Source organism: Aplosporella prunicola (genome assembly GCF_010093885.1).
Source record: "Aplosporella prunicola CBS 121167 unplaced genomic scaffold K452scaffold_15, whole genome shotgun sequence".
In the NCBI taxonomy this organism is placed as follows: Eukaryota; Fungi; Ascomycota; class Dothideomycetes; order Botryosphaeriales; family Aplosporellaceae; genus Aplosporella; species Aplosporella prunicola.
The window spans coordinates 764,861-791,145 of record NW_022983543.1 but is presented as its reverse complement, the minus strand read 5'-3'; the positions used below and the strand labels follow the sequence as shown (position 1 = coordinate 791,145).

Sequence of the window (26,285 nt, the reverse complement as noted above, 5' to 3'; positions counted from 1 at the left end):
ACACTAAGGTATCAGTACATATATCAACAAAAGAAATATTCATCCCAATGATCGCATCCACCAGTTCCCTTACCGTCCGAACCTACATCACGAACTACTCGATATTGTATCATGCTCAATCCGCACAACCATTTTCTTTTTGATAATCATCTTCGTACTCCCGCAGCTCTCCACGCTCACCGCGTCTCCATCTGCCGCCCGCACGACCCCTGCGCTGCGCTCGTAAAAATCCGGCCGCAAGCCATGATCATGGTACCCCTCCGCCAGGCCCTTCTGCAGGCGCTGGAGGCAGATAGCATCGCCATCTTCGATGCCACCATCGTCGCGGTGGGAGTAGCGGGGGTGTGGATGCTGGTGCGCGGAGGCATGGTGGTAGCTCGTGTTGGGCTCGTTGTCGAATGGCCGTAGGAAGGGCCCCAAGCATGCGATTGTGCTGGCCATGATCGCAAAGTCGAGCTGGAACTGGCTGCAGACGGTGACATAGGCGGCATTGATGGAGGCGTCGCCGACTGTGCGCGCGGTGCCGAGGACATCGATGTAGTGCAGGCGTGCTGCGGCGGCTATGATGACACTAATATAAGGAGAAATGTGAGTGCGGGTAATGTAGGTTTGGTTTTGGGGGCCTGGGGCAGATAAGATATGTCTGGTTACAAAGGTGCTGAGGGATCGAGAAATGAGGGAACAGGGGTCAATCGAACTTACGGTAGTCGCAGACCAAACGCAAGGATGACAAGGGCTTTCAGTCTCAACGCCATGTGTAGGCGTGACACGATAAGGATGGCGATGCCGAAGAGCGAGACTTCGGTGGCGATATCAAGGGCACCAACTACGTTCCATCTTGTCGCCTGTCAGAGATAAAGTCAGCGTAAGACTCGCTCGAAAAAGCCAAAGCGAGACTTACGATGCTAAGGGCGCATGCTTCCGGGCTCTGCGTCCAGGAGTCTAGCGGGTTGCAGCGGATGGAGATCAGGGTCTCAGAGAAGACCATCCAGATGGCACTGGCGCCAAGAGTGATCTTGGAGGCGAGGGCGTGAATGCGGGAGGGCGAGAGGCGAAGGTAGAGGAGTACGACCACGGCTTTGGATAGGAAGAGCGTAAATATGTAAAGTGTGAGCTGGACGAAGTTGGCCTGAGAGTGACGGATTCAGCGTCAGCTTGGCTGCTGTCCATGTTTTCTGATAAACGGGCTTACCGTTCCAATCTTCCTAAAGTTTGCACGTTTAGTGTCTCTCGCACCCAGACCATTGTGTACCTGGACGTACACGGCAGCAGCTTGGAAGCCGCAGAAGAGCTGTCGGGGCCTCAGTCAAAGATTGTTGGAGAGCCGTGCTTGAAAAGGAGACATACCGTGGCTAACGCAAGCAGCCAATCATCGCGCTTCCACTCCTGAACCCGCAGCCGTGTGTAGAGTCGGATGAGTAGACAGACACCGATGAAGGCCAGCGTGGTTGTCGTCACAACCACGACAAGGCCGCGCTTGTCATCCGGAGTGATCTTGTACGGCGCGGGAATGATCGTCACATTATTGGCGGACATGGGGTTAGTCAAGGCTTTCCACAGGCGAGAGAGACAATGCCAAAACCCAACATAAGAGAGCAGCGAGACGAAGTCTAAAAGAGGGACGCGCGCTGGAGATCATTGGAGTGAGATCCGAAAAATCGTGCAAGATCGGGGGATGATCATGAAGCGCGGTCAGGGATTGTGTGTGTAGCCTTGTCTTTGGGACTTGCCGGCAGATCATCGTACCACAAGGCCGGTGTAATGGTACCTAGCCACACTAGCAGGATGCGACTTGTTCCGTGGAAGGACGACACGAGGAAACGTGGAGGAACGTGTCGGGGGTACGGGACATATCCATGCTTCGTGTCGGTAGTCTCCTATGCTTCTATTTTCTTCCTGGTCTCTAAGCCACAAAGTCATGGTCCGAATCTTGATTCATGGTGATCGTGTTGAAGTCGCGTGTGTAGTGGTGCTGGGATGGCACACATACAGCGCCATGGCCGGTCGGTGAGCCTGATAAACGAATTGCGGCCGCAAAGGATCTGGACACTAGTATTGGTAGCTGGGGTGGATTCCAGGTGGAGTGTATAGGTAATCTAACGGCCTCGACCGTGAAGCATGGTTGGTGGATCGTGGATGGACAAGCTCCACTAGACGGGCGGGCCGTAGGAAATCGCCTGTCAACGGTATTTCAGCCGCGCAGGATGCGCTTAGACAACCAGTAGGATCCTTCGGATCTGCTTCCGCGGCGATCGTGTCGTGGGCTGCTAACGAGGGATCGGAAGCGCGAGTCGAGAGGCGCCGGCTGGCAAAATAGAGGATGCAACCCTCTCATCTCTGGATGGTGCCAAGGTGCGTTTGTCGCGCTAAGAACGGAGGGTGGATAGAGAGGAGATTGGGAAGCGAAAATACATGAAATGGCCAATGGTGGAGTGCGGAGTAGCGGAGGCTTCATTGAACTTTCACGGTGCGGGGCGCGCCGCGCGCTCCGACGTCGCGTTGGGGGCCATGGCTGCCCCACCAAACCTCCTCCACTGTTCTCTCTCTACTGCCTTAGCCTACAGTAACATGCAGGCCCTCGGTCTCCTCCCCCTCACGGTAAGGCTGTCTTCCACACCATGGCGTAGAGGGTCGAGGCCTCGTCTATTCGCTACTTGTCTATCAGCTGTAAGGTTACATAGCAGTGGTGGCGGTCATGACTTCCACCTGCAGCAATGTCAGCCGATATACCCTGCACGACTCCCATGAACCGATTCGTTTCGTCGCACTCTCTTTTGCCCCCTTGCATTTTTCTTCAAGTCGGCGCGCCTGCCCTGCCCTTCCCTCTTTCAACTCAGGCTGCGCAGCAAAATGTCCGACGTATCCTCCTCCGAATCCACCGTCTTCGCTGGCGCACATGTCAAGGTGACGCACGAAGCCACATCGACTGAACTTCCCGGGCAGTACGCGCTGAATGGTGTTGATGAGGACTATCCTCGTTTCCAAGGCCACACTCACAATGATGAAAAAGACATGGGGCGCATGGGCAAGGTCCAGCAGCTGAAGGTAAGCCGCGCGAGTACCGAAATGGCAAAATTGTCGCTCATCGCACGTCGTGCAGAGAAATTACCGCCCGCTTTCCGCTTTGGCGTTCACTGTCATCTTGCAGGGAACATGGGAGGTTCTTTTGACGTCAGTATACGCGTTCCGGGTGATTTTAAGCGAGAGCCTTCCATTGACTTTGCTACAGAGCAACCACGCAAGGCCTGGCAGATGGCGGAGTGGCGGGTCTGCTATGGTCCTACGTATGGACGTTTTTCGGTACCAGTTTCATTGTTGCCTCGCTGGCCGAGATGTCCTCCATGGCGCCGACCAGTGGTGGACAATACCACTGGGTTTCCGAGTTTGCTCCAGCAAAGTTTCAGCGGTTTCTGAGTTACTTTACAGGTATGCAAGCAGATGTGGCTCTTTTGTATATAAAGCTGACCTGTAAGGTTGGATGTCGACCATGTCATGGCAGGCTGGCAGTGCCTCTGGACCTTTGCTTGTCGGGACGCTCATCCAGTCTTGTGCCACCGTCGCATACCCTGAATATGCCCCTACAAACTGGCAAGGCACACTTATGGTGTTTGCTGTCCTCGGCCTCGTCGGCATCCTGAACATCTGGGGGTCCAGCGCAATGCCTGTCTTCCAGAACATGATGTTGGTTGTTCATGTTTTTGGGTTCTTGTCCCTAATTATCATCTTGTGGGTCTTGGCTCCGCACAATACTGCAGAGACTGTCTTCACTGGGTTCACCAACCAAGGCGGCTGGAGTACAATGGGCCTTAGCCTTATGGTTGGCCAAATCTCCGCGGTTTATGCTTGCATCTGTTGGTCTTCTGTTCCAAAAATCGCCCTCACATGCTAATACACACAGGCTTTGATGCGCCAGCACACATGTCAGAAGAGGTCAAGGATGCTGGAGTTACTGTCCCTCGGGCCATGGTTTGGTCATACGTCCTCAACGGTGCTCTCGGATTCGTCTTCCTCATCACTTACATGTTCGCGGTTACCAACATCGATGATGCACTGGCCGATATAACGGGTTATCCTCACATATGGGTATGTTGATCTGTCCTCACGAAAGTATTCCTGTATTGATATACTCGAAGGTCTTCCGTCAAGCTGTCTCCAGCGCCGGCGTCGTAGGCCTAAACGTCATTCCGACAGTACTGATCTTTGCCGGAACGGTTTCTTACAACCTTTCTACGTCTCGCCAAACCTGGTCTTTTGCTCGCGACAAAGGCCTTCCCTTCAGTAGCTGGATCGCCAAAGTGGACAAGAGATTGGAGTTGCCCACAAACTCTGTCCTCTTAACCTGTGGTATCACCCTCGCGCTTTCCTTGATCAACATCGGTTCCGATGTTGCCTTCAACGCAGGTATGCTCTCTCACTCCCTCGACACATTGCGTACTTTAACTTACATGCAAAAGTGATCTCCTTGAACGTTGTCTCTCTCATGATCACATATGTCTGCTCTATCAGCTGTCTATTGTGGCGACGCATCCGACACCCCGAAACTCTTCCGCACTGCAGATGGAGTCTAGGCGGCTGGGGTATTCCCATCAACATTTTTGGTCTTTTGTACTCGCTACACGTTTTCTTCTGGTGTTTCTGGCCAGAATCTACGCCTACCACCGTCGAAGATTTCAACTGGGCATCAGTCATGTTCGTAGCCGTTGCTATCGTTAGTACTGTCTACTACATCCTCGTCGGGCGCCATGTCTACAAGGGTCCGGTCGTGCTTGTAGAGGGCTGGAAGGGCGATTAATTCCGGATATACCCGGATGATCTGTCCGCTCCATTGATACTACGGCAGCATAGGTATATGACTTACTTTTACTCTTCGCCTTCAAAACCTCGCGCGCTTTCGAATTTTCCCGCACCTTTGTGTATTTTTTACCCTTCCACTCATACGGAATATTGCCCTGCTTTCGTCTATCCATACCTTTATGTCGTCTCGGATGTTCTCATACCACGCGCCTTCTCATCTTCGTAGCTATCTAGCGGCTACTGGGGGCAGCCTTTTACCTACTTCTAAGGATCGCGCAAGTACTTTGGAGACACAGTAAGCCTGATTTGCAATAAACGGCCGAGAGGCCGAAGAATTGGTCAAAAACGGTGAACAAATCACCCGAAGCCACAAACAAACTTCCCGCATTTACACACAAGCTCCACCGCTCTACGTCTGATACAGCAAATTCACATTCATTTGTCATCGATCGCGTGGGCACTTCCAGTCATAAGAATATTCCAGTGGTTCTTCAACAGACTCATCCCGGGAAAGAACATTCGAACAAAGCTTAATTTGGAAGCTAATACTTGCCTACGAGTCGGATGAACCGGAATTGCTGATCAGTGCTGTTTAAAGTATCAGGGACCATCCAGCCGTAAGGCACTAAAACCCCAGACCCCGCGTCAGGAGCGTTCGCGGTCCGAAGCTTGTCAACGTCATCCGGACTTAAACACAATCAGAGTCGGACTTAACTGAAATAGGCAATCATCCCACAGACATTCCAATGATAAAAAGGCTTGAGATTACGACCGGCTTCTCGATGAGCATCAGCACGCTTCCGAACTTTCCGAACTGTGCATATTTACATCGTCCGACAACATCCGGCTCTGGAAGACGGCAAAATGGCCACAGACACCATGACCATCATCTTCACAAGAGTCCACGACAAGCTCGAAGACATCTTCAGCCCCTCCAGCCATCACCTCGCCGCTGTGGTCCCCTCAAAGGGCTCCACACTCCAGATTGCGCACCGCCCCACACCCACGCCGGGTCCCGTCGAGTTGCTCATCGAGGTCAAATCCATCGCTCTCAACCCCGTCGATCACTACATGCGGGACAGCGGGTACGCCATCACCTCGTACCCCGCGGTCCTCGGGTCCGACATTGCCGGCACGGTCCTGGCCGCGGGGTCGCTCGTCCCGCCCACGGCCTTCAAGCCCGGCACGCGCATCGCCGCCTTCGCACAATGCTTCTTCGTGCACGGCGAGCCGGCGTACGGCGCGTTCCAGCAGCGCGTGTTGGTGCCCGCCGTGAACGCGGTGCCGCTGCCGGAGAGCATGAGCTTCAACGGGGCGGCGGTACTGCCGATGGCGGTGACGACGGCGTGGGCGGGCTTCGGCTTCGCGCTTGGCGTGCCGAGGGATGTCGCATGGCGGGCGGAGCAGGGCGAGGGCGTGCTCATTTGGGGCGGCGCGAGCAGTGTGGGGAGTGCGGCGGTGCAGGTCGCGCGGCTTTTGGGGTTCAAGGTCTATGTGACTGCGAGTGAGCGACATCATGCATACATGAAGTGCTTGGGCGCGAGCAGGGCGTTTGAGTATAAAGATGAGGATGTGGTGGAGAGGATTGTAAGAGCTGTGAAAGAGGATGGCGTTTCAATGAGGCTGGGATTTGATGCTGTGGGGCATCAGATGCAGTCGTCAATTGAGGTTTTGAAGAGGCTGAATGGCGGGCGAACGGCGAAGTTGGCATCGGCGGCACGGATCCCGGCTGGTTTAGAGGAGATGGAGGGTGTGAAGGTTACGTTTGTGAGGTCGCCGGAGGAAGAGATGGCCAGGATGGATTTCTTTCATTTCGTTTTCAACGTGTGGTTGAGACAGAAGTTGGAGAAGGGGCAGTTTATCCCGAGCCCAAAGATTCAGATCGTTGGAAAGGGGTTGGGGTCGGTGCAGGAGGGGTTGGATGTGTTGAAGAAAGGCGTGAGTGGGGTGAAGCTTGTGGTTGAGACGTAAAGGTGGTATTTACAAGCGGGAATTTAAGCATGTCTGACGTTTTGTAGGGAATTTTACGCTAAAATGAGAGCACGGCTAAACCTTTGTTTATAAACAATAGGCTTTGGGACTGTTTTCATTGAAAAACGCGTATAATTTCGTCCCGTCAGAACGGAGATCGTTCGCGGTTTCTGATTGGACGGAGTGGACTCCGTAGTGTTACAAATGGATCGAGGAAAACAACTGGCTCGGATCTTCTGACCGGAGACGTCTGTAGACGGGGGCAACTCCTCATCTCTGTTCTTGCCAATTCTTCTCGCTGCAACTCACGTCGAACATATCGTCTCTCTTGTTTCTTCCAGTGACTGATGGCCAACCCGCAACCGATCGTTGCCGCCCCGCGTTCGCATGTAGCGCGTGCGCCGTTACGATTCCCACCGAGGAGGAGCAGACCCGAAGGCATCCAACGCGCCGCTTGCACCGCCTGCCAGAAGCGCAAGACAAAAGTAGGAATCCTTTTGGTGCGACATGCATATGCTGACAACCGATGTTCTAGTGCGATGGCTTGCGACCGAGATGCAGCGCTTGCACAGTAAAGGAAACACCATGCGAGTACAAAGTGGCAGAAGGCCAGACGAGAGTGGGCGCCATGAAAGCGCGGAATGAAGAGCTTGAATCCCAGCTTGCCATCTCTCGGGAAATCATAAGGGCCTTGCGGACTGCCCCGATGCCTGAGGCTGCCCAGTTATTCGAGCGACTAAGGTCCGGCGCCGACCTTGCGGAGATCATTGACTCTGGACAACACAACAACCAGCAGGCACCGGGTCAGATAAGCGGCTCTGACGCGACAGAGCAGAACATTAACATTACAGAAAACAAGGGCTTAATATGGGCAAACCCGAGTCTTGGATCAGCTAAAGATCAGGAGGTGGCTGCCTCCAGCAGATCTAGTTCCAATCAACAAGTCGGTTTCGAATATGATTGCTCGCTAGCTACTCCTTTGGATATTTTGAAGTCGCCTGCCTGTTTCGACGCCTACAATCTCTTCATTGACTGCGTCGGAGTATTATTTTACGTTTACACCCAGGACCAAGTAAAGTCCGTCTTCGAAATTTTTCTTCGCCGTCCACCCGAACATGTACCTACATCCTTGTTGTGCGAAGCCTTCGCCATTGCAGCAGTAGGATCACTGTACTCTCACGACACCATTCCACCTGACATCGGAATCACGTTCTATAACATGGCCAAATGGTTTCTAAACGATCTTGTCAAGATAGATCCTCTTCGAGCCATGAAGGTCTGTGTTTTGTTGGCTGCGTACAACATTGTCACCAAGGAAACAGTCGCGCTATCTTTCATTGGTACTCGTTTCCCAAATATTGTCTTCCTCTTGCTAAGCAGATATACAGATATGGGCCTTAATCTGGGCCGCAGCCAAAGTATACATCGCGAGCAAGTGCCTGATTCTCTCACTGCTGCTGCGTGGATCGACTACAAAAGAACATGGAGAACTCTCATTTGCTTCAAAGGGTCTGTAAGCATGCGCATCAGTTAGTTCTCTTTCTTACAATAACAGATGGCTTGTTGCTACGCTGGGTTTTGTGCCCTGGAATGAATGGACAGACGATATTATTTGGGTATGTTTGCAGCTCAAGTCAAAAGCCCCATCACAACTTACCATGTGCTGATCGTCATACCAGTCCACGGTCGATCCTTCCCTAGAGAACATTACCATCCAGGAGACTATTCAAATACACCTAACAAAGATTGCCATTATCGAAGCTAAGATGTTTCGACAGATCTTTGCGCTCTCTGACCTGCGTCGGGAGCATGTGGACGAAGCAAGAGCAAACCTGCATCAATGGTATCAAGACTTACCTCCTTCCATTAAACTTGCAGCTCTATCAGAGTCACCTCTCGCCAATGGACCAAAAGTGGGCGTCTACCTTACGCACTTCATTCACCTTGGAGCGATGATAATGCTACAGCGACGGATCCTCCAGCATTACATACAAACGGCGGAAGCAAACCTAACATTGGCCAAAGAACGTATAACAGAACTTTCCGACGCCTTCGAAGATGGCTTTGTGGCCGCTCTGCAGACATCTCGGATGCTGGACCTACTGATGGACGAGGAAGCTGTCTTCCAGCGCTGTTGGATGTGCATGTGAAGCATTGCCCCCCCCCCCTTTTAAACTGACGCCTCACAGATACCAATCATATATAGCCACCATCGACATTCTCTTCGTAGTCGCGATCAAGCTCCTCCACGGACACACACCCGGATGTGTCGCGGAGCTAGTAGAAGCAAGTAAGGCAATCAAAGTGCTCGAATACTGCTCCGACGTCGATCCTCTGGCCTTGAAGTTCCTGCGCAGCCTCCGCGACCACTACGACATACTCCGAGCAGCGGCCGAAGCCGGCAGCGACTCGGCGGCAGATGACATGCCAGCGCTGCACCAGGACTGGGGCCACCTGCTGGACCTTGGGGCGGGTGACTCGCCGCTGCACAAGACCGCCCAAGCACTTGCCGCCATCCTCTGTACGCCATTCTCTGACGCGAGGAAAATGAGGAGGGAGGCGAGTGATGCGGCGAGTGATGCAGCGAGCGGTGCGGATGGCTTGTCGGCTGAGCCGTTGCCCGTGCTGGAGGAGGGGATGTCCGGCTTGCACTTGGATTGGACCTGTGAGTGTGCGGCGGGTGATGATGTGCGGTGCAGTGACCACGCGCAAAGTTATTTCGTCGGGGACACGGCGGCGCGGCTGGTGGGATGGGGCGGTGTAAAAGACAATGCGGGTGGTGACGTGCCTGCTGAAGATGCGATTTAATTTCAGTGCGGTGCGGCCGCAGGCCCGGCAATTCAACATTTGTTGTAAGGCCTTTGAGTCGCGTGAAAAGGTGTAAGTACAGTCTGGTCTCTTTCAGCTTTGACTGTGTGTAACGCCTTTCTCTTGGTGGTGCTCAAGCAATACAGCGGACTCCGCAACGCTTGGATAAATTGATTGGTGCCTCTTCAAGGTCCCAGTTTTGCTGACATTCTTGACAGCTATAACCAGTCTTGAAAGTATGTCAAGGGACGTGGTGGAACGTGCCGCGTCTTCGCGGAAAGCTATGCCATTGTAGCAACTACCTAGCCATCTACGGAACCAAGTTCTCCGTTCGTCTTGTCACCTACGGAACCAGATCCTCGGTCCCTTCTTGGAACTCCCGCAGCCGTCTTGCCATCAAATCGTTGTGGGGAGGCATCTCTACGACGATGGCTTGTCCCATCTGGGCCCTGAGGTAATCAGGCCAATGACGTGCATAGAACCCAGCAAGAGTCAATTTCTCCACATGCAAAGTTCCGAGACAGCGGACCAGTTCCATGTCTTTGCCTCCTCCATATTCACCATGTCTGACGTTTGCTTGCCATTCTATTGTGACAAGCCGCAAGTTTGTCGCTTCACGGCCCAGTTCGTTCAAAACCGCATACCAATCCGTTGGCCTGTCCTTCCCGGGTGGCGGTCCGCGCATCTTGTTAGGCTTCTCCACCGTGTACATAGGAGGCACAAAGACTTTGAGGTAGCGAAGGTACTTGACGTTGACAGGCCCGATGGTATCAAGCCAGTCAATGAAGAGGCGAGGCGACAAGAGGAATGAGTTTCTGGAGTAAAGGATGGGTGCGACTTCGTGGCAGATTTGCTTGCAGGTGCGGATGATGGCGGGAGTAAGTGTTTTATATCTGTAGTCGCCTATGTCCGCCTTGAAGCTGGTGATGCAACCTGGTTCGTCTTGGCGAAGGTTGACATAAATGATACCGCTGAGGACGTGATGATAGATCAGGAGACGGATTTCGGGTGAGAGGCCAAGAAAGTTGAACGGTGGCTTGGAGTCGCTCATTCTCGGTCGTGCTGAAATGAGGCTTGGTGGGCTGAAGAGAAGCTTGAGCTGCCTGGATTGTCTCTTAGCGTGTGTGCTGGCGGAGTCGCAAGAAAACGCTGGGATGCATTACTTACCAAGGAGCGATATTGCCGGTTTGATGCGAAGTGGCAGGCAAACGAACATGGTTGACAAGGTCCTGACAAGGTCGTGACAAGATGGTCGTGACGGAGCGGTAGCAGGCCGCAGGGACACTTGGGGAAGTCGCGTCCTTTACTTCCAACCCTTCAGACCGCCTCTTCCAGCTCCCCAGTCTCCAAGTTTCTTTCAGCCAAGATGTCAGGGGGCATCTTGTGCTAGCTTTGTAACATGACACTCTCATGATTTGGTCCAGTCGCAAACAAGGCATCAGATTTGGACTCAGTGCGGACGAGCAGACAAGCTCTGGCTGTCTTCTAGGCTCTTCCGTACGTAGGAGCGAGCCAACTCTTTACGCATGCAGAGCTCTTAGACACGTTTGTTGTTCTGCGTCGCTGGTGCCGAAGAGCAAACAGACAGTGGCAACCCACCTTACAGGCTACCCGCCTTACAGCGACGCTACCTGGCAGGACAAATGCCACAGCGCAAGCCACAGCGGACGCCATCGTGACTGGCAGCTTGTCAGGCGCATTAACAAAGCACGGACTCTCGCACAAGGCTGATTCCAACAAACCTTCCTAACCTTCCTTCTCCAATGGCAAGCATGATCTAGCGAAGACTTAAACGAGCTTTCTGCGACACGCCCTGGGGAACATTTGCAACTATGGAAAATACGAACGAACGTCCAAACGATGCCATCATGGAGGACGGAAACAATGCACAGGACGAAATGATGGAGCAGGAGCACAGCCAGGTGAGTTCATCTTTCATCCACAAGACAACGCGCTGTCAAGTGCCTACCCCTACCTATACCCTGGCTAACAGAATTAAAGCACGACGATTCCAAGCAAACGATTCATGAACTTCTCATGTCGCATACCAAGTGGAACCCCGACCTGCAATACTCCATCTCGGGCGACGCGGCGAAACCCTTTCTCAGAACGAGTGCACAGAATTTCGTAAGATCAAGCCACCGGTGGTTTAGCGACAGAGGTGTATCTGCAGCTCTGTACAAGGGTCCCGACTTCGACGAGAGGGGTCCCATTGTCGTTGCCGATTCACCTATGGCGGCCATTGGCCTTATCTACCGACTGCTTCCTGAAGATACCCTGCCGGCCGAGTCCTGGGACAAAATGATCTCGTCACTCCCAGTCGAGATACACAAGAACGGATCTTCCATTACTGAGACTAGACCTCAAGGTCACTTCGCTATCAGAGAAGCCGAAGGACAGCGGCCCGAAGCCGAGCAAGCATTGGCCACATCAGGGCACAGGACGCGAACCCTAGCTTCGCCCAGCATACAGTCAAGTGACTTGGGCGGAAATAGAATCTTAGGCACAGGACCTACTCCTGCAAAAAGAAGGCTGCTACTGCGCCTTGGAACCGGCGGCACTGTCACCGCTGCCAACACCAACGGCGAAACCACCATCTCCGGCAACGAGAGCGCGAAGGAGGACGGCACCACCACCACTGAAATACAGCAGCACGGAGCCGAAGGATTCTCGACTACACCAGACCGCGGTGCGTTAAACTTCAACGCGCAGACCACTCAGGCCGAAGACATGATCAGGAGTAGCGATCCGGTCCAGCAAGCTCCAGCACCTTTTCCTAACCAGCAAATACCCTCCCCTACCCTGCGGCAACCGGAGACTGGCAAGCGTAGCTTGAAGCGATCCTACACCCAAATGAAGAGCGAAGGAGCAAGAACAATAAAATGGAGCGAAAATGATCAACCTTTCAGAGCCGCCGTCAGAGAAAACTCAAAGATACATTTGACTACAATGGACGATTGTCAAACTAAACTTTTGGTTGAAAAAGCCAAAGCTGTTGCTAGTAAAGACGCATTCATAGATTTTGGTTTTATAATCACCAACTGGCGAGACCACGGCTCCCTCGTTGACCCACCGCCTGTCAATTCCCCGTCGCGACTGAACCATGTCTACCAAATGGTGAGCCAAACAGAGGGGAAAAATGGTATACCCTGTTTTGAATACCGACTGGCTTGCGCTCTGTTTGGCCACGGGTGTCAATTCGACGAGGAGAACTTCATGGATGAAAACGACAACTACTCATCCACTACGGCCGGCGAAGCGAAGAGGCATATTTTCTGGGAAGTTCATCCAGAGCTCACGAATGATGGACGACTTCCAGCAGTCCAGCACAAGCGTGCTTGGAAAAACTTTCTCCGGCGATGGGCTAATGCTAGGCGATGGGGCAAGCTCGCCAGTAAGCTCGGTTGGGGAGCGTTCTTCGTCCTGTCTCAAAATCGACTCCGCTCCAGATGGGTGCAGACTTTATCCAACACTGAGTTTGATATCTGGACGTCGGTCGTTCTTCAGTGCCACCACCCTATCCTCGAAGCCTGTAAGCGGTTGGTGGAGTCTCTGGTTTCCGTGCCGAAAGACCTGTTGACGATCGCCGCACCTACACACAAGCTGCGCTTGGAAAGCGAACTACTGCCTGATGATGACGCTGCTGATGAAGTCAAGGTCAGGTTGCTTGAGTTTGACAGCGCCAATGAGTAGTTATGGAGCTGCCCCTTCCGCTTCTGCCACTGCGACGGAGGCTGGCTCTGCTGCTGCTGTCGCTGAGATGTGGGAATCACCCATGCCTTTGCGGCTGATGCTGAAGCCACGACACATCACTGAGCGGTGGTGGTGGATACATCACCAATTGTTTTTTCAATGTTCATTTCGGTCTGTACAGTGGCGACAAAGGGAGGCTTTTTCCATAGACAGCGAGACGTTTTCAGGGAGGCTTTAATTGGTTTTGTTTGGTTTGGCTTAGTAGTTGGATACCCCGGTGGTTGCCTTTGCTTTGTATAATAGATATGGTTTTGGGCGCATGATGTACAGAAGCGAGCAAGGCCCCTCATTCACAACAGCGAAAGATGGGCAAGACACTGAGCTTACAATTGAGACTATGTACATACACAACCGCACTTGATAATTTCCTATAAATGATTATTGCCTATATACGAGATGAAGCCACCAGTGCCACTCAACGGTGTTCACAACTTCCATGATTCGCTTCTACACACGGCGCAATGCAGACGCTCTTCCGACAAGCCGTAAGCCAGAATAAAGCACGTCTCGCCCTCCCAGAAGGGCCAGCGCATCTGCATGCTCATGCTGCTGCGCATGTGTCGTCGCCCGACGGGGTGACACCAAAGCAGCCCTACACCGCACATTGGGTTACACAGCATGTCGGCGCATTTGTATGCTGCAGGGCCAGCGCAACGTCCATACCTACGCTTCCATGGCGCGGATTGCTGTTTTATCTCGCCATTGAATGCAATTGGTTTGCTGGGATGATGCAGGCTTTTGGCTGCGTCGGATGGTGCTGACTTTCTGCGTTGGTGGTGGAAAGCGGGAAGTGGCTTGACGCGTAGCGCGTTTGTGGCGCGGGAGTTGGCTTTCGCTGCTGGTGATGTGTACCCGACACAGTGGGAATAGTAGTCTCCTCCGCGAAGGGGGCTGATCCATGCGTGTGTGGGCTTGTTGGTGGCGGTCGGATCGTTGCTCGTGCAAACGGGGCTGGGCTTTATGCCACTCTACTCTCTAACCCTTGCGCTTTGGGCCTTGTCTCACGGGACCGTGGAGGTTTCCATTGGCGTGGTTCGTGGCGCGGTTTTGGAGAGGACAAGGAAGGCTTGTTTGGGATCCGTTTGTATGTTTCGTCCTGCTCTTACCTAGCCCTCCTTCGGGGCGGTGGCTTTCGGGCGGAGAAGTGACGTGGTGGGATGGCTGCCGCGGAGCAAACGCAATTTCGCAGAGGAGAAAGGTCAGTGAAGCAGGGGTAGCGGAGGCGAGGAGCCAGCTGACTGGTGGTGTCGTGGGTCTTATCACGTCACGTCTCAACGCGTTTACGCCTCCCGGAGCATGTCCACTGCATGGGGATGTTGCGTATCAGATAATGAGCCCATAACTCCGTTCTAGGCCGCTTCGACAAGAACGTAATACATGAGAGCTCCTCGTTCAAAGCCGGCCGTGGCATCGGACACTGACTCCCATTATACAACTTCCTGTTCCCATCAACCGCAGGAACACGGCACTTCTGTCCCCCCAGGTGGTACTTCTTCCCTTCCTCACATGTATCGCCGCTGACGTTTGATTATTTACCTAGCTTCGCCATCATCCCTTCGTTCATCATGGCTGACACGCCGGCCTCTCCTACTCATCCTCCGTCCGAAGAAGGAAACACCACACTCAAGCGCCTTCCGAGCGGCACCTCCGCATCAACCGACATCGTAGAGATCTCCGAAGACGAAGAAAGCGACTCCAGCATTCCTCTTCTCCACAAACGTCGTCGCATGTCGCAGGCTTACCGGCCCACACAATACGAACTTCCCCCAGTTCCGGCTCGGACGACGTTCTTACGCCGCCACGTCCCCTTCCCCGCTTCCGACAACGCCCCTCGCGGAATCGCTGGCCTTGCTGCCGCTCCGGATTTCCGCTCTTCTGGCTCCACACGCCTCCGCTTCTCCGACTACATTCGGGACAGCGCCCCGCTTCCTTTGGCTGGTGCTCATCGTGCGTCGACGGAGTCTGAAGTCAGGAGCTTGAAGGAGCTGGTCGCTGCTCTTGAGCGCACTGTGGTGGGCATGAAAACCGAGTTTTCCCTTCTTCGGGATGCGATGTATGCGGCCGTTAGCGCTTTGGAGCGAGAGGAGACAAACACAGACAGACGGGTTACAGCCTTACAGAGATCTGTGGAGGGTGCGGTCAAGAGGGTTGCGAAGTTGGAGTCTTCCGTAAAGGGTACTGGCCTGAGATGCTCCAAATTAGGATCATCTGTGGTGGGCACGGAAGAAAGGGACTTTGCGGTTGAAAAGAATCTCTAGGATCTTACTCAGAGAACCGAAGCTGAGATCGTCTACGAGAGATTTACTACTATGGGTTGTTGAATTGAAATGATATGCTCGATTTCTTGAAGAAGATATCGCGTTTGCCCATCTTCATCTCCATCACCTACTGGTCTGCTTAGAGTGCTTTGTGACTTTGTTTTCGTACAGACTTGAGATACTCTCGTAATTTCAAAAACTCCTACGCTCGTCTCTCGGTTCTGAATGCTTTCTACCATAATGATCTATTACTTTCGTGTATATAAATAACCTTTCGATCTCGAGATTTTTTATTTGGTAAAACAAGAGAAAGCGCTGTCAACTTCATGGAAAAAGGTAGCTGGATTGACCAAGCTCACTAGACTGTACGGGCTGTTGACCCTCTGAACACTGGTAAATGTGTGAAAACGGAAAATAAAAAATAAAATAAATAAGAAAAACAAAATGACAAAAATAGGAATCGAACACGCTTCCTCAGCTGGGCTCCCTACTCCAAACTCTAGCCACTTGTGTTTAGGACAGCATTAGCCGTTTTACCCCTACACCAGGCGCCCATTACTTGAGTTCGGGCAACTGAGCTTGACGGCTCGATTCCATGCTTAGAGATTGGCAACCCCATAACATATAGTACATGTTTAAAATCCGAGCACATTCACAGCGCTGTTGGCACGCTCTTCGTGTAGTTCTTCGTGTAGTTGCCCCATCGCCATGCGACATGCCTCTCGGCAGTCTCTACAGCACCGTCCGCCGCTACGCGTACTCTATCCACCTCACTGGGCCGTCGCATTGCCTTTAAGCCTCCGCACCGCCGCCCGTCACTACGGCCGCTCCTTCGAGTCGGTGTGCTTACCTAAAACGGCTTAGAGCGAATCTCTTCACATTTTCAATAGGTAGTCTCTTGTCTCCGTCTTTCCACCTGCACACACAACACACCTCCCCTCCCGACCTCGGCTCTTGTTGCCGAGTCCACCTTCACTTCCACCATCGTTGCCAGCCAATGGCGGGTTATTAAGATCGTTATTTGCCTCTGACTGGAGCTTCAGGCCGTCGCAAAGTCAGGACATGTCGACTCCGAGGCCGCCAGTTTTTGGCTTACCGGGCAATATGTCAACGGCCGTCCAACGTACCGACTCACCTCTCGGTGCGAATAACACCAGTCGCACTTTTAGCGCCAACAACATCAGTCAGTCTCTCGGTGCCAAGGAGGTCGCTCCTTCACTCGGTGTCAACAATGCCAGTTCATCTCTCGACACCAGCAAGGCCAAGCCTTTGTTGAAGCCTCTAAACGGAACATTCTTCACCCTAGAAGACATTTCGACCACAAGCCGTTCTGTCGGCCCTGAATTTGAAGAAGAACAGGCTAAGCTGTTTCCGGATGTCGAGATGTCGGACGACTTAACACCTCACAACAAACCTGAAGCCCAAGGCCAGGTGTGTCGTGCCTTCAAAAAGCCTCCCATACCAAAGGTCAACATTCCGACGACTCCTCAAGCTCAGCAGAAAGACGTCTCCAACGCTCAACAGAAACGCATTGCCAGCTTCTCGGAAACTCATGTTAAACACGACTCTGACAGTGACAGTGATCCTCCCACAAAAAGACCCCGAATCGAGCCTCCCTTCGGAAGTTTTTGGTCCAAGGCAGACTTTAGCAATCCTTGGCGCCTCGACTACAAGCCCACCACCAACGGAATCCCCGGAACCACTCCTGCGCCACAAGGTTTTCCCTCCTCTTCCTTCTCGTCGCCTGCTCCCGCTCGACAAACTTATCGGTCCTCGAGCGTTCTATTCGATTTCGCGCCTCCGTCATCGACCACTCGTGCCACTGATCCCAAGCTCGGTCCCGCGCCCATGGTTTCCAAACGCGAGCAAGTAGTGGAGCTCAAGCAGGCTGTGAAGGAGTTGAAAGATCAACTCACGGAAAGGAACAGCACCGTCAAGGACTTGAAGGATCAGAATGCTAAACTTACCTCCGAGGTTGGCCGAGCTGCGCACGTATATCAAGAATGTTGAGCAGGGCATGAGCGAGAAGATTTCGGGTCTTGAGAAGAACTTGGACACTGCGGTGAGCTGGATCAAGGCACTCGCGAACAATGCAGGCATGGACTAAGAGCGACATGGTTTTGTAAGAATATGGATATGGGCAAGTTCTCAAATGTGGTCATTGGGAAAATTGTAACAGGACTTTTTTCACTGAGACACGAAAATCTTGAAGTCCTTGTTGATGCCTTAAGTCTTCAATTAGCCACAATTATGGACAAATTCAATCAGCCTAGCCACACTGTCTGAGCTCTGCTCTCTGAATAAAAGAAAAACGCCGTCAATACAGCTCGAAATGGCTGGGCCTGCCGTCTAGTTCATTGACGAACATGACCGTGAGTTTCTCCGCTTTCTTCTCCATCTCGTCTATCGTCTCCAAGTTCTCCTTCAGCTCCTCTCTGATACTCTCGTCCAGTCCATGGAACAGTAGCGGCAAAAGGTCCGTCTTCCAGAGTTTGGCTTTCGAGCGAAAGCTTTTGATAATGACGGCTATTTGGAAGGCGACTGTGAGGAGGACAACCGAAGCCGGTAGAATGAACCAGGCCCATCGCACCTCAAAGTGAGGTACATTGGTGGAGCTCGTGCCTTTGAAGGGCTCGGTGTCATTTGCATACGGTATGTAGCCGTACAATTCCGGTTCCTTGACCGTTCGCATCCAAGTCGACATGCTCGAGGCGACGTTTTCCATGAGTTTCGAAATGTTTCCGGACTTCGACATGGCTTCTGCTGTGTTGGATTTATAGACCGGAAAATCATAGTTGCCATACTCAGGAGGGATTCGTAGAACGATTGCGCCGCCACTGAATTCGTTAAAGGCGTATGCGTTTAAAGCGAGAGCTGCGTCGTCGGATATCCAGAACTCATGCTTCTCCGGAGTAACGATACTGGATATGGTCCCCACATATGGTGCGTAGTTGTCAAATGGCCTGAATTGGGACCCCAAGGTAGAGATAATGCGCGTGAAGTTCTGTTCGTATATGCCATTGACGACTGTGCTGGTCAGGTTCTGAACGCAGAACATGAGTTCACATTCTGTCCCAGTCACCTCATCTGGTCTTTCTTTGTTATCGGCTAAAGCCGCAAACTGAATGATGGTTGTGTTGAGAGCGGAGTACTTGTTGTCGTTGAGATTACTGGTCCAGTTACGAGAAAGTGGATTCAATCCCATTTCCCCTACTGGCTTCATTGAGAACTTAGTCCTTATGTCTTCGGTGTATTTTGTGAAGAAAGATAGGTTTCTAGCCGGCGGGTAAAAGAATGTTGCATTGCCTTTGGTTCCACCTCTTTGAACCATATTTGTGATGTTCTTGCATTCACTGCACACCCCTAGGCTTCGATATGAATCCCAGGTACAATTCCCACTTGGGCACGAGAAAGGCGGGTCTTTCAGATATTTCTCCGTCAAAGGACTAGAGAGGCCACTGTCTATTGCCGATCTCATACCAGCAGTTATATTCAAGTCTATGGATTGTTAGAGTCTCGCAAACTACTATTCAAAGCAAAACTCTTACCGAGAATCTGGCGCTCGAAATCAAACTGAAGGCGTCCTTCGGTGTAGTTTTTGGCTAGCCATAGAACTGCTGTTTCAGAGTTTGACGGTTTTAAGGGGTATTGGACAAGTTGTTGCGAGAACGGGCCGATCAGGACATTTAGAGAGCCAACGAATGCCCCAAAAGCTACCATGATGCTAGAGAAATGCTTATCAGAAAATAGAAATTCATGGGAACTATTGGAGAACTGCACTCACCCCACTCGGTTCATTGCAAATGACCTAAATCGGCCGCATGTGCTCCGACTTGCGCTGTCAATGAGTTCAATGTTTAGAAGTGATTGCGGCTTCTGAGCGAAAGCGATCCATTTCATCTGTCCAAGGCCACTCGCGACTAGAAAAGCCAGGCAGCCCTCCATGCTTGTAACAATTGCCGAAATGACGGCATTGGGAGTAACGTCAGAGCTCCATTCACTCCGCGGCCGGCCGTCGAACGCTCTCAACATGATGGCGAGAGAGATGAGTAAAGCCAGGCAAAAAGCCATGCAAATACTTTCTGGAATCCAAGAGCCTGACGGTAGTGGAGCCTTAACTCTTTGCTTGAAACCTCTCTTGGTTTTTTGTCCACTCTTTATCGGGCTAGCGTCGTTTTCGAAGCTGCTAAAAGGCTGCAGTTCGGTGCTCTCAGGGTCACGCATCGTGGCTAGCCGTACTACAGAGCTATGGAAATAGCCTAATAGACTCGTACCGGAGCGGCGGGTAAATCCTGTCAGACGAAGATGGGATAGTGGCTCTTGTGAATGAAAATATAGCGACTTGTCAAGATGACTGAAACAAAACTTCCCACTCCAGAAAGCGATAGACGAGTATGCGCAGGAAATGAAAAGACTGAGGAATCGGGAAGCTATCTACCTAGATTGCAAGATATAACTATGAGCTCGGGCAACGCGGGTACAAGGGTCCAAAGCTGACATAAGTTATGCATAGCAGCTAACGAATGTGGCTTGCCAACGCAACTTGATTCGTTCGATCACCCCCGGTCTCCATGTTACACAACAGCGGTCGCGCCATAAGACTGAAAGTCCGTTTGAAGTGGCGTTTTCTCTTACATTGGTGCCTAAAAAGCTTGCAAGGCCGCAACTCTCCTGCACGTACAAGCTGTTCCCATCTTAAATGGCTCTACATTCTAAAGAAAGCTCTTTGACTAGCGTTGATATTGTCAATGAACTAAAACTCTACGTTGGGATTTATAGGAAAGGTAAGGGTGCTGTTAATTTAGTTGTATACCAGAGTGATCAGCGTTCAGCTGCGGCTGAGGTGCCTCCAGTGAGCTTACATTTTCACCCTCCCACCCCTATACCCTTGTAATTTTATAACATATCTTTATACTCTCAGCTTCCTGTATCATTATGTCTTTTCGAATACTTCCATATCCTTAAATCCTTTTGCATTTTTCACATGAATACGCTTAGCAAAGTGAAAAAAGAAAAAGAAATCCGTTTTCGAGGGCCTAAAACACCTGCATTTTCACCTTCCCAAACCCAGGCTCATAGTATAATCTACTGTGAAGCTGGGCGCGAGGAATTGGACGCCGCTTGTCCTCCTAAATTACTAATACCTATGGCGGTATATATGCTGCTATCTAAAAGAACACGTTTTCTCTTTAAGATCCTTATTCCCTTGCAGTGGATAAACGTGTGGTGTAAGGGGTAAGGCTGTAGTGTAACAACTGACTGTAATAAGGCTGAAAAAACGAGAGTTATCGGAGTGATCCTGGCTGACATCTACATAATCCCCGCTTGCCGTCTTTCTCGTTTCCAACGCACTCACAACCATCAAAACCACAGCCAACAGGAACAGCGCCAGCGTATAACACTTATACCAAGGCGAGGCGATACACGGCAGCGTCGTCGACTCTGTCTTGTCCACCAGCATATGTCAGAAAATGACGCCAACCGTAATTCCAGCAAGGAAGCAAAACAGAATGTTCTGCAACAGGTACGACAGCGAATAGTGATAGCCAGCAGTGTGGGTCAGCGTAAGGCCAAACAAGCCCAGCATCTGCAGTGCGAAATAAAGGCGCACGAGTATGCCGCGGACGCTGTTGTGCGGGAATCGCTCAAGCTCCAGCTCAAGTCTGTTCTCTGACTCGGACTCACAGTCCGGCACCGGCGTTGGTGTTGACGGCTCAGAAGACGGCAAAGTCGCGTAGAGCGCTCGATGCGGCGAGCCCGCGTCGTCGAAAAGCCAGAGCGCAGCCGGCAGGCGGAAGAGGCCCAGCGTCGCTATAGGCAGGAAGATAGTGCCGAGAGAGCGGGGGAAGGGGCGGCCATGGAAGCTCACGACGACCGCGTAGAGGGCCTGCACGCCCTGCACGGTGACGAGAAGCGACTTGAGCGCGGACACGGAAAGCAGCGCGACGCGGCGCTTTTGCTGCTGCGCGAATCCGTCGTTGATGAAGAAGACGCTTTCTTTAGCCGCTGTTGCGCTGCTGCTCTGCGAATTGTGCCACCCGCATCCGGACCAGATGGCCGTGTTGGCCGCGACCATGTCCGCGCCGCTCCAGTGCGGCGTCCGCACGCGCCGGTCCGTCACCGCGTAGTAGCGCCACACGATCGAGGTCGGGTTGGAGAGCGCGATGCGGTCGAGCCAGGTGGGAGGGCTGTCGCTGGTCGTGCCGGTTATCGCGCGTGGAGATCCCGTTAGGATGTGTGCGAGTACGGGGGCGAGGCAGAGCGTGAGTAGGTTGACCCACTCGTCGAGGCCGAGGTTTTGGGACTGGTAGTTGAATTTCACGCCTTCGGATCCAGGGCCGTGGAGTGTGGTCGTTGAGTTCGCCATGGCTTGCACTGAATCTTCTTCTTCTTCTTCTTCTTCTTCTTCTCCCGGTTTTCGGTAAGAACGAAAGACCTGATCATATGTGAAGTCGGTGATGGTTTGGAAGTTTGGCTGTTTTATGTTTTTGCTATAGGGCAGCTCGGGCTGAGAATTCTCGTGAAACCAAACTCGGTATCAGCATGGGGCGGTCGGCATGCCCGATACATACATTGCTAAACTAGGCAGCGTTGTGCGATAGTTAAAGTTGGTCTAAAGGATACAGCCGTACCGTCTTCTGCAAATTCATATAGCACCTGCCAGAGCTTGGTGAGCACATCCGACATGCAGCGCATCTACGGCCCAAATCCAGCGACACAGCCCACTGATAGGATCTTGTGTACACACACGCGCGCGCACACACACATCAGCCAACGTCGTACAAAGGAACGCTTGCAATCCACATTAGGGTCGGGATAACGCGCTCTCTCTCTTTATTTCCTGGCAAATCGGGTTGTATGCCGCAGAAAAAGTGAACATGCAGAGTCTACATTGAGCAAATGGCAAAGAATAGGAACTAACATCCTACATTTGATGTCCCGATTATAAATTACATAGATAGACACTCCTTCGCCCATTATGCTGTTGCCCTTTTTAGCCCTCCTCCCATTCCCACTTCAACTCCCACTCCGCTCTGCTCCGTAACCCCACAATGCCCTTAGTCACAAACGCCCAAAACCCAAACTCAACTAACGACGAGATAGCCCGCCTGACTGCCTAACTGGCAGCCAATCAGGAATTACTCCAGCCCAGTACTCACTTACTGGCCACCAAGCAACCTCCCCGCGCTACCCCCACCATCTCTACTCCCACTACTCTCACTACTACTCTCACTACTCTCGACTAACCTTCCATTCTCCCACCGCTGCGTCCTCGTCACTCTCTGCGTATGCGTCTCCATCTCCGGCTGCCCCAACTGCTGTCCCGGCGTCAGGAAGCCCTCAGGAATCTCTCCTCCCGGCATCTCCACCACCATCGACGTGGTATACGTCTCCAAGAAGCCGCGGTCCTGGGGGTCCAGCTCGTTGAATATGCGCGTGGCTTCCAGCTCCTGGACGTTATTATTCGGCTGCTCCGGCTCGCGCTCCTGCGGCCCCGGAGACGGAGGCGGCAAAGGCGACGGCGTCGTCGTCAGTGTCCGCACGTCCACCCAATCGCCATGCTGCTGCGGAGCATCCATCTCGCTGACCGCGGTCGGGGTCTCCAGCTCCTGCGGCTGTGCAGGTGGAAGCGGCGATGGCGTCCGCGGCGCTGCAGCACCTAGCTCTTGTACCGGAGGATCGGCTGCCGGCTGCGCGGGCGGGGGTCCAGAAACCGTCGGCGAGGCTCCGAGCTCCTGCGGCTGCGGTGCCGGCGGAGGAGGTGGTGGTGGGTTCGTGTCGACGCCGAGGCCGTGCATCTGCGCCGGTTCCTCGGGAAGCCGCTCGCCCTTCTCGGTGTCGCTCTTGCCGTCTTCCGCAGCTGCCACGGCGGCCTGGTTCTTTCGTCGGTTTCTGAGGAGCACGATCACCAGGACGACGACGCAGATGATGCCGATGACACCGCCGCCAACGCCGACGCCGATGCCTGCTTTTTCGCCAGTGGTCAGGGAGCTGGAGGATGCGTGCGAGTCGGCGGGAGTTTCAGGCTCCGCGACTGGCGCGACATGGATGGAACCGGCGGAGTTGTTGCAGTCGAGGCCGCCGGTGATGATACCTGCATCAGCCAGGTGCTTGAAGATGGAGCAGCTTGCATTGCCGGTTGATGCGAGGTCAAGGTGGCCGTCGAGGCCTTTCAAGGATGGGAAGGATATGCTAGAAGGCTTGTTAGCAAGTTTGTATTATCCAATGCGCGTCGCGTACTCACTTGGAGAAGTTTCCCCAAATAGTTGCATCGCCGCCGATGCTTGAGAGTGCGTTCAGGGCGATGTTTGTCAGGTTCATGTTGTCGGAAATGCCAATCTGTTGGACGGAGCCCAGTTTCGGAAGCGAGAGGTTGGAAAGCCGCGAATTGCCCACCAGCCCCAAGAAAGATTGAACCTGGGTAAGGTTGGGCGCGGAAAACGTATCGATTCCGGTGCCGTATATCCCCAAGGAGCCATTGACGCTCTGCAGAGACGGTACAGACAGCTCCGAGATGTTGCGGAGAGACATGTTTAGGGTCGTTGTGAGATTAGGCATGCTCAGGTTGAGATGTTGCCCATTGGCGGCGACTGTCAAGCTGGACGTGATTTGCTGGAGCTGTGGCAAGTGCAGCGTTTCCAGATACATGTTATCGGAAATGCGCCCCTCACCAATGCTTCGAAGGCGGTCCAACCCAAGGCCTTCCAGGGTCTCGAGGTGCGTGTTTCTAATATCGACTGTCGAGGCTTCGGTGATGTTCGTCGTGAAGTTCAACCTCGGGAGTGCGGTAAGCCCGTTCCACCGGATCTCCTCTACATGCGTGAGGTTCGGAAAAGTTATGTTCGAGAGGGTCTCCAGGTCTTCGAGAAAGAACTTGTTCATGGACCGCAGGCTTCCACTGGAGATACTTTTCAAGCGGTGAGATCCGGAGATGTTCAAGTTCCCTTTGATGACTTCGATTCCGTTGAGGGAAACATGGCCTCTAACATTTTGCCCTAAAGTCACATCGCCTGAGAACGTTGGGCAAGCGGCCAATGATTGCACATCCGCAGGTACGCTGATGGTGGTGGTTCCAGAGCAGCCTATATGGCTCATCGGTCAGCAAATACAGCCAATGGCTGGGAAGGTTTGGAGGCAACTTGCCTGCAGAGACTTGACGCAGCCAGACTGGCAGCAACAAGAAACTATACAGCATCATCTTGTGAAGGAGGGTGCGACGGAGGGCTTAGGAGCTAAGCATTGCGGGGGGAATAAAAGGTTCAAGTGATATTGCGCACGCCATGTGGACTTTTTTGCCTTCAACTAGAAGAGGTAGGTGCATGGCCGTGGACGGTGCCATTGTGGAGCAAACGTTGTTGTTGCGCGAATCCCATCTGATATACGGGCTCCAAGAGGCAATGAATTGCGGTTCAATTACTGGAATACGAAGTTGAAGCTGTGCTTTGACGCCCTATACCGTATTTATGAGCTCTAAGTGCTTAATCAAGTCAGTGATATAGCCTCGTTGCCCTATTAAGCCGGCCAGGGACAGACCGGTCGAAATGTACATCAAGGTCCGTGAGCTTTGCCCTGGATGATCTTGTACAGGTCAGAAAGGCGGTCCGGAAGCGGTGCCGATCGTTGACGGGTTTGGCCTTGAAGTGTGGAGACGATTTCTATGCCGGGGGCCAACAGAGTCATCGAACTGCAACCCGGTGCGGTGGTACGCCAAGACAGCTTCCTTCTCACCGTGCCAGCGACCGACAGCGGCCGAGGCTTTTGCGACGACGCGAGAGCTCTGCTCGCACTGCTGACACCCTCCAGAACACTGCCAACGCCTTATCACCCACCGCCATCGCCTTTGCGACTCGCATAATGAACCGATGCCGCCTGCTGCCACCGTCGGCGCCGGACCTTGCACGTTGGACGTGTTATCGATTGAACGTGTGCGCTTCGAACACTCGACGGCCCCTTTTCGACTGAACCTGCGAAACCGGCACCAGCGTCTCCGCCCCAAAGATGGTGTGCCACGGCCATTACCCTCTTGAACCGCACGACTCTGGCTCGTCGTCGGCCTATCTCCGGTCAAGCGAGCGCCGGAGGTAGAACCACGCCATCGCGCGAGACGAAGGCAGGCAACGGTTTGTCGCGGCGGCCGATACGGAGGTGGAACCGGAGCAAGATATCTGTGGCTTCGAAATGGTGCGAAACAGATGGGTGAACGACACTAGGGACTGAGGTGGTTCCATGTGGGAGACCTCGCGCGTGCGCCGGAGATTTGACGCCGCGAGCCGCCCACGCCAACGCGGGACCTCCATCTTTCCTTTCATCTACAAAGACATACTAACACAGAATAATCTTCTGCGACATTACAACGGCAAGACTCCAGAATACTGATACAGGTCTTCGTCCAAGAGCGCCCGCTACCAGCCAGACTTCTCCGCCTATCGCACTCTCAACTTTTCGTCACATTCCCGGTTAGGATGGCAAAGTATGCCTGCTTGGATCCAGGTCCAGCAGCATGGAACCTCTCGGGACGACACAACTAGCTCTTGAGTCAAGACTTTTTGTGTGGGTCTGCCTCCGCAGGGCCAGTATGACGAACATAACAGGCTGTCACTCGGCAGGAAAGCGTCATTGGCTCATATAAGGCTGATACTCACAGCATTTGTTCACCAAGGCAAGCTTTTATCGGACCAGTCTTTTCATTTTTCTGTCAAT

General features: G+C 52.9%; 12 protein-coding genes across 12 annotated transcripts; 6 read left to right on the top strand and 6 right to left on the bottom strand.

Annotated features, from left to right (window-relative positions):
* Nucleotides 1-87: 87 nt before the first annotated feature.
* Nucleotides 88-1,536, bottom strand: K452DRAFT_229461 (uncharacterized protein; the record flags this gene model as incomplete). Its single annotated transcript, XM_033537043.1, has 5 exons — nt 88-571; nt 703-845; nt 902-1,129; nt 1,193-1,291; nt 1,348-1,536. The coding sequence occupies 5 exons, from the start codon at nt 1,534-1,536 to the stop codon at nt 88-90; spliced, it is 1,143 nt and encodes a 380-aa protein (XP_033396821.1).
* Nucleotides 1,537-2,850: 1,314 nt separating this feature from the next.
* K452DRAFT_229389 (uncharacterized protein) lies at nt 2,851-4,792 on the top strand (the record flags this gene model as incomplete). Its single annotated transcript, XM_033537038.1, has 7 exons — nt 2,851-3,045; nt 3,101-3,171; nt 3,230-3,426; nt 3,474-3,851; nt 3,899-4,083; nt 4,134-4,401; nt 4,455-4,792. The coding sequence occupies 7 exons, from the start codon at nt 2,851-2,853 to the stop codon at nt 4,790-4,792; spliced, it is 1,632 nt and encodes a 543-aa protein (XP_033396820.1).
* Nucleotides 4,793-5,609: 817 nt separating this feature from the next.
* On the top strand, nt 5,610-6,839 carry K452DRAFT_288480 (uncharacterized protein). The gene has a single exon (XM_033540662.1). It carries the CDS (start codon nt 5,659-5,661, stop codon nt 6,763-6,765), a length of 1,107 nt encoding a protein of 368 aa, XP_033396819.1. The 5' UTR covers nt 5,610-5,658; the 3' UTR covers nt 6,766-6,839.
* A 122-nt stretch (nt 6,840-6,961) lies between these two features.
* On the top strand, nt 6,962-8,979 carry K452DRAFT_45261 (uncharacterized protein). Its single transcript, XM_033546691.1, has 5 exons — nt 6,962-7,250; nt 7,301-8,105; nt 8,154-8,274; nt 8,321-8,381; nt 8,445-8,979. The coding sequence occupies exons 1-5, from the start codon at nt 7,113-7,115 to the stop codon at nt 8,913-8,915; spliced, it is 1,596 nt and encodes a 531-aa protein (XP_033396818.1). The 5' UTR covers nt 6,962-7,112; the 3' UTR covers nt 8,916-8,979.
* Nucleotides 8,703-9,708, bottom strand: K452DRAFT_45359 (uncharacterized protein). Its single transcript, XM_033546692.1, has one exon. It carries the CDS (start codon nt 9,610-9,612, stop codon nt 9,043-9,045), a length of 570 nt encoding a protein of 189 aa, XP_033396817.1. The 5' UTR covers nt 9,613-9,708; the 3' UTR covers nt 8,703-9,042.
* A 208-nt stretch (nt 9,709-9,916) lies between these two features.
* K452DRAFT_319347 (uncharacterized protein) lies at nt 9,917-10,678 on the bottom strand (the record flags this gene model as incomplete). Its single annotated transcript, XM_033544229.1, has 1 exon — nt 9,917-10,678. Exon 1 carries the CDS (start codon nt 10,622-10,624, stop codon nt 9,917-9,919), a length of 708 nt encoding a protein of 235 aa, XP_033396816.1. The 5' UTR covers nt 10,625-10,678.
* A 763-nt stretch (nt 10,679-11,441) lies between these two features.
* K452DRAFT_299146 (uncharacterized protein) lies at nt 11,442-13,266 on the top strand (the record flags this gene model as incomplete). The annotated part of the gene is made up of 2 exons (XM_033542193.1): nt 11,442-11,495; nt 11,575-13,266. 2 exons carry the CDS (start codon nt 11,442-11,444, stop codon nt 13,264-13,266), a joined length of 1,746 nt encoding a protein of 581 aa, XP_033396815.1.
* A 1,625-nt stretch (nt 13,267-14,891) lies between these two features.
* K452DRAFT_309534 (uncharacterized protein) lies at nt 14,892-15,584 on the top strand (the record flags this gene model as incomplete). Its single annotated transcript, XM_033543255.1, has 1 exon — nt 14,892-15,584. One exon carries the CDS (start codon nt 14,892-14,894, stop codon nt 15,582-15,584), a length of 693 nt encoding a protein of 230 aa, XP_033396814.1.
* A 1,104-nt stretch (nt 15,585-16,688) lies between these two features.
* On the top strand, nt 16,689-17,691 carry K452DRAFT_299144 (uncharacterized protein; the record flags this gene model as incomplete). Its single annotated transcript, XM_033542192.1, has 2 exons — nt 16,689-17,558; nt 17,587-17,691. The coding sequence occupies 2 exons, from the start codon at nt 16,689-16,691 to the stop codon at nt 17,689-17,691; spliced, it is 975 nt and encodes a 324-aa protein (XP_033396813.1).
* A 210-nt stretch (nt 17,692-17,901) lies between these two features.
* K452DRAFT_309532 (uncharacterized protein) lies at nt 17,902-19,808 on the bottom strand (the record flags this gene model as incomplete). The annotated part of the gene is made up of 3 exons (XM_033543254.1): nt 17,902-19,082; nt 19,133-19,308; nt 19,369-19,808. 3 exons carry the CDS (start codon nt 19,806-19,808, stop codon nt 17,902-17,904), a joined length of 1,797 nt encoding a protein of 598 aa, XP_033396812.1.
* Nucleotides 19,809-21,048: 1,240 nt separating this feature from the next.
* On the bottom strand, nt 21,049-22,023 carry K452DRAFT_334621 (uncharacterized protein; the record flags this gene model as incomplete). The annotated part of the gene is made up of 1 exon (XM_033545200.1): nt 21,049-22,023. Exon 1 carries the CDS (start codon nt 21,949-21,951, stop codon nt 21,049-21,051), a length of 903 nt encoding a protein of 300 aa, XP_033396811.1. The 5' UTR covers nt 21,952-22,023.
* Nucleotides 22,024-22,521: 498 nt separating this feature from the next.
* K452DRAFT_288476 (uncharacterized protein) lies at nt 22,522-25,143 on the bottom strand. The gene is made up of 3 exons (XM_033540661.1): nt 24,729-25,143; nt 23,830-24,667; nt 22,522-23,777 (listed from the first exon to the last, which is right to left on the bottom strand). The coding sequence occupies exons 1-3, from the start codon at nt 24,781-24,783 to the stop codon at nt 22,745-22,747; spliced, it is 1,926 nt and encodes a 641-aa protein (XP_033396810.1). The 5' UTR covers nt 24,784-25,143; the 3' UTR covers nt 22,522-22,744.
* Between the last annotated feature and the right edge of the window lie 1,142 nt (nt 25,144-26,285).